General features: G+C 41.8%; 1 protein-coding gene across 2 annotated transcripts; it reads left to right on the top strand.

The window, feature by feature from the left end:
- The first annotated feature begins 1,744 nt into the window (after positions 1–1,744).
- fam210ab (family with sequence similarity 210 member Ab) lies at positions 1,745–5,514 on the top strand. 2 transcript variants are annotated; one of them, XM_010775871.1, is made up of 4 exons: positions 1,745–1,892; positions 3,389–3,823; positions 4,000–4,111; positions 4,336–5,514. In XM_010775871.1, the coding sequence occupies exons 2-4, from the start codon at positions 3,423–3,425 to the stop codon at positions 4,648–4,650; spliced, it is 828 nt and encodes a 275-aa protein (XP_010774173.1). In that variant the 5' UTR covers positions 1,745–1,892; positions 3,389–3,422; the 3' UTR covers positions 4,651–5,514. The 2 variants fall into 2 exon arrangements, with proteins under 2 accessions (XP_010774173.1, XP_010774174.1); XM_010775872.1 differs by lacking the exon at positions 1,745–1,892 and adding an exon at positions 2,421–2,622.
- Positions 5,515–6,103: the final 589 nt, after the last annotated feature.

Here is a 6,103-nt window from a genome sequence, read left to right as displayed (position 1 = left end):
ATTAGGGTCATGCAGAGTGAGATGAGATCGCTGTCCCTTTAAGAGATAGAAAGAGGGGTGTGGCTTGTGGATGGTAGAGCGACAGTTAGAGAACCTATGGAGCGAACGTGTGTATGTTTCTGGTAGAGTGAAACGAGGAAGCAGAAAAACAGAGGTCTTTGATGTATTTTGTGAAAACAGAAGAACAGCTAAATAAATGCAACGGCCTCCCAAGAAGAGCTCGCCTCTCTCCAGTCATTTAAGCTAAAGTGGGTTATTGAACCTGAAGCTTGTTGCTTCTGCCCTCCTCGACTACGGTCTGGGAGCCGACAGGAAAGTTCAACACACAGATGGCCAGTCCGCCCCTTTGTAGCATATTATTTGGATGAAAGATGAGCAGATCGCCACTGGGCTTTCAACTAAATACACAGCCACGCAAAAACTGCGGCATTTGTACAGCTCCTTATGGGTACTGCAATTAGCGAAGTGCTTTCCTCCGTGGTGAAACGATCAGCACCGCACCACTGAGGAAAGCGGCAGAAAGTCACCTGGAGATAAAGAGAGCGGAGCTGCGTTGCGTGCATGGCTTCCTTCTGCAGGTAAAGGGGAGACGCGCTCTGGCGGCGGTCTCGTTCAGGATCCGAAAATACAATTTAAATATTTTGCACACTTATTCCACTTATTCCTAGTGTGCCACTGGTTACGGTGCCGCGTGCCAATGCTGGCACGCGTGCCAGGGGTTGCCGACCCCTGGTCTAAAAGCATACTTTTCCACTCCATGTGGGAGTGCAAAGAGATTGCAACTTTCTGGTGCGAGATCTCACAAATAATTCACAAAATGCTAGATGTACCTCTTGATCCTAAATGGTTTATTTTGGGACTTTACCCCTCCACCCCAGTCATAACAAAGAATACAAATAATCTCATAAACATGTGTTTACTCCAAGCAAAACGCTCGATTGCCTTGTCATGGAAGCACACTCAGAGGCCACAGGTGAGCCAATGGCTGAGGGAAATTAGTAATTGCTGTTCTATGGAGAAGATAACGTATATTCTGAAAAGGAAAAATGAAACCTTTGATAAGGTTTGGGGCCCCTTTACTCAACTGTTCTTAGAAATAACAATGGGAATCCATGAGGGCGATCTGGTTGAATGGAAAAGTAAAGGCGGAGGCGTGTGGTGTAGTGGGTTGTGCGTTGGTGTTTCGGATCAGGGGGTCACAGGTTCAAACCCCACTGCACTCAGCATATCGTTGTGTCCCTGGGCAAGATACTAAACTCCAAATTGCCCCTGTGGGGATTGCCCACAGAATTGAGTATGTAAGTCGCTTTGGATAAAGCGTCTTACAAGTGACCTGTAAAGTACTGCTGTGACTATGTACACTTTTTAGGATAATGTTGCTACTGCCCAATTGTTTTTGTTTTTATGTTTTATTTCATTTCATCATGTCTTTTATTTTTATTATATATTTCTATTTTATTTTATTTTTGTAAGGATGGCCTGTCTTGTCTTTGCCTATGTTTTTCAAAATTATTTGTTTTATTTGTATTTGTTGTTGTTGTTGTAAGTATATCTTGTTGTTTGAAAGAATGAAAATTAATAAACATATCGTTTGAAAAAAAAAAAAGGCGTAAAGGTCAGATATTGAAACAAACCCGGAAAAGGTGACTTCGTTTTTAGGCAGTCTGGGAAATGAAGTTCTAGCACGTCCTTGCAGCGTTTTGCAATAGGACCAATTCCAACTACATTTCCCATGGCTCTTTGCGCTGCTAGGGTTACAATCAATCTGCTCTCCACTCGGTCTCCTTATTCCATGGTGGCGAGAAATGTGATCCTTGAACGAGTCATAGCTCAGGCACATTTGCATGGCCCTCAGGAGGATTAAGGGTACAGTTTGGTGTTGACTTTAACACGTAAGTGTAGACTTTTCTATGTCCTCTACTTTAGCATGTTATACTTATATAGTGACAACTTGTGTTCCTCCCGTGATGGTTAGCAGTGCAGCTAGCTACCTGCTAACTAGCTAACGTTGGGCGTCAGGAGCCAAAGTTGGCATCTGTTTAGAGTCTGGCCTCAACAGGGCCGCATGCTAGTCCGTGTCTACAGAAGAAACCCTGTCTGCATTAGTTATAAAAGACTCTCTACATCGCCTCCCGCTAAAAAGGGCCCTGGCAATCTAGGAAGTAAAACGTGCCTCCTCCTGTCCTCCAGACAACACTGGCCAATGTCAACCAGCCTAAGATAGCTCTCTCTGTAAAGCTAACATTCATTTAGGAAGGGACATCCGGTCGGAACTTCGAAAATTGTCCCGGACAAATTCCTACTGCCTTTTCCCCCTAATGTCTATTTCAGTACTTTTATTGTGAAGATATATCTAAGCACTTCCGGTCATATTGTGAGAAACTTTTCCTAGCTCGAAGTTTGGCTAATGTTAGCGGCTTCTAGTTGTAAGCAGAAGTTTAGTTGCGTAGTAAACCTTACCTTGTATAGTAACAGACTGGGTAGGCCAGTGCTTACATTTAAGCAGTATTTGAGTTAGTGCTAGGTCTGTTTGATCAACATTCTGGGTCTTTGTGCCTGAAACTCAGCAAATCGTTTATTTGCTTCAGGTGCTGCATTTGTGGTTGTGCAATCCTAACACAGGTATGTTCTGGAACTCTAATCCTCCATTAAACCCGTGTAATCACTTAAAGCAACGACATGACGTCATAGAATAGCAGGAAGAAATGTAGGGCATGGCTGGTTCTTGTCTAAATATTACAGTTGTGTTGGTTGTTACAGGGCTATTTGTCATAATATATATTCAGCCAAAAGCCAACTTTACTATGGAATATAAACTAATGCAAAGTATAAAGCCAGTCCATGAGGTCACACAATGTCCAGTGTCCACATAATATACAAATGTATTTTAAGGCTGATGATGACAATGATGTGCATATTCTAGCACAAATCAAAAATGGATCTCCTTGAGGTTATCCATGAAGGGAAGATCACTGTTAGGAGTTAAATAAAAACAAAATGGTGCATTTCAATTCCATTTATTGCAGCCACATTAATGTACAATTTCGGGACAAAAACTGAAAAATAGTTATGAGTATGTCATACTCATCATGGTCTTGTTTCACTTTAATCAGAGTGAATAAGGAAGGCTAGTAGAGCTTAAACAATTAGTCTGTTAGCAGAAAGTCCATGTTGACCAAATCAATTTTAACATGTTACCTTAGCTTCATTGAATTTTTGATGGACATTTTCTATTGTTCCTCCATTTTACAAACTAAATGAGAAACTGATTACTCAATCCAATAATTGGGAGAATTGTTTGTTGCCGCACTAAACAAGAATTTAATCATTGAAATATGTCACTGCCTAGAAGTGGAGTTAACCGTTTGCTTTTGGTCTCATCCTATAGTCTGTTGTCACATCCCAGCAGCAGAGAGGACAGCATGATAATGCAGCGCCTTCTCGCTCGTGGTACACTGCGTTGGTTGGCAGCATCACGCCACTTCCTGCTTGGCGGCCCCGCGCATCAGACACCAGCAGCACCTTGTTGCTGTGTCCTCCGCCTGTCACTGCCCCCCCCCACAGGCCGCTGCTGGCTGTCCACCTCAGCCACCAGCCATGCAGCACATCAGCCCAAACACCAAGAGGAGCCCCAGGCCAGCTCCACCCCTCAGACACAGGAAGCTGCTCCTGAGGCTGTGGACCTGGACCCCCTGCAGGACAAGTCCATTGGTCTGGTGCAGAGGTTTAAGAAGACTTTCAAACAGTACGGGAAGGTGATGATCCCTGTGCATCTCCTCACCTCCTCCGTCTGGTTTGGAACCTTCTATTACGCTGCTATGAAGTGAGTCATGTGGGGTTCTCAGTTTGTTGAAATTATTTGAATTCAACTTTTGTAAATTCTAGAATGTATTTATCTGCAAAATTAACAAATCATGGTATAAATGTCATACTGATTTAACAAAGCACAGTTTTTTGACAGCTAATGAAAATGTTTCCCTGTGTTTCGCCTCCCCTCAGAGGTGTGAATGTAGTGCCCTTCCTGGAGATTATCGGTCTACCAGAGACAATAGTTTGCCTTTTAAGAGACTCTACAAGTGGATATGCTCTGACTGCATATGCCATGTACAAGGTAATTTATCCTGGCATCCTCTGGGTTTGTATTGAAATGAATTTTAAACATCTGTACTTATTGATCAGCATTAAAACACTGTGTTAAGGTGAACAAGCAAACACATTTCCTGACCTTCCAGCTTGTATTAGCATATGTCTCATTTCCTCAGTCAGTGAGATTGTAAAAAGAATATACATTATATCCAGCAAGTGATTTTTTTTATTTGTCTTTATTCTTCACAGATTGCAACCCCTGCTAGATATACAATGACTCTTGGTGGCACGTCACTATCTGTTCAGTATCTCCGCAAGCATGGCTATTTAACCACACCACCGCCAGTTAAAGACTACATCCAGGACAAAATGGAGGAGACAAAGGACAAACTGTCGGAAAAAATGGAGGAGACAAAAGAGAGATTTTCTGAGAAAATGGAGGAAACAAAAGAGCGTTTCTCTGAGAAAATGGAAGAGACCAAGGACAAGTTTTCTGAGAAACTGCAGGAAACCAAAGACAGAGTTTCGGACAGAAAAACGTTTTTTAGAAAGAAAAACGATTAGTGTTTCCCATATACAGATTGCACCTTTTTAAATATATTATCAATTTTTGATTTCAACAGTAATCAGTGAGTTTAGGGCAAGTAACAGAAGGCATTAATGACTGCTCGGAGAGAGGAGAGAGACTTGTACTATCCTGTCCTTACATTTCGCCTCACACATCTCAGTTATCAGCTGGTGTCTCTTCAGATGTCCTATTCAGTCCCTAGCAATCCAGACTCTGGGCCCTGAGTCTGGAATGCAGACTCCCTGCAGAGCTACATTCTGGATCAGTCCTCTCAGAATGGATTCGCTCAGGTGATCTGCAATGTAAAACAAAGATAAGCTAAGTTCTCTTTAAATAAATTCAGGAAGACAAAAAGAGCTCTGTGCTTACATTGAACAAAAATAACAGTCTTGTCAGTGTAAACAGAATTCAAAATGAAAGATCATTGCTAATAGCTCTGTTTGGAAAATACAAATAATGCAGGCTCATGATTACTTGTGTGTACTAGTTCATCAAAGCCTTCCTGGTGTCTTTTTCTAATGTAATTAGAAAGAAATTACGTTTTTCTAATGTATTTTTATCCCATAGTCCTAGCTAATATATTATATAATTTAGGTGTCTGTCACTTCAAGTGTCGACTGAAAGTTGTGTATGAACTGAGAGCCGCTCCTCCAAAAGAAAAGGTCACGGCACATGTCATATCTGTCATACATGTCCACATGCAGTGGGAACAGCAGCACACTGTAAGACGTGGGCAGAGGTGTTGTCCGTGTGCCATGAGATGTCTTGGGTACGTCTGTATTAATGCATACATGTTCTTGTCAGCAGTTCAAACTAAAGTCTGGTTAAAATCACAACTGAATAAAGTGAAATGAAAATCATCAAAGTTTGTACGTTGCAATTTCTAGGTTGTGTGTCTTAGCAACTAGCACAATTAAAACTTCTTCTCTGCCAAGAAATGTGGCAACTGTTTGGTTCAGTGTGGCTACCTCACAGTGCTCCCTTTTAGTTTCGCATCCCCGGGCTTTTCTTTTGGCTCTTCCGTCAGTCGTCAAGTGTATTTTCCATCTGTAGCAGGGGGCCGTTGAACAAATCCGCCCAGCAGCAAACAGCTGACAGTTAGCTATTAGCTGGTGCACACAGTGGAGCATTTAGCAGCTAAAGACCAAGTCATTTTACTGGAGACTTTGAGACCAGAACTAAAGAGAGTGGATGTTCCACTGTGACATAATGCAGTATGACATGTGTTTTTTTGTTGTTTAAATGCTACCTCTTGAGTGCTCAAAACAACTGACTGCAGCTTGGCACTACTAACAACCACTGAAATGCGTAGTGCATGGACCGAGAAAGACAAACAAATCAACGTAACTGTAATATTACAGATCAACAACACAGATATACGATTCTCATTTATTCATTTAATTTATATAATTAAATCAATTTTTTGCTTGTTTTTTCTGAGTGTTCCAG

The sequence above is a fragment of the Notothenia coriiceps genome, unplaced genomic scaffold (genome assembly GCF_000735185.1).
Source record: "Notothenia coriiceps isolate Sejong01 unplaced genomic scaffold, NC01 NC01_scaffold00016303, whole genome shotgun sequence".
Lineage (NCBI taxonomy): Eukaryota > Metazoa > Chordata > Actinopteri > Perciformes > Nototheniidae > Notothenia > Notothenia coriiceps.
The sequence above is the reverse complement of the archived record's forward strand: the minus strand, read 5'-3'. Positions and strand labels throughout refer to the sequence as shown.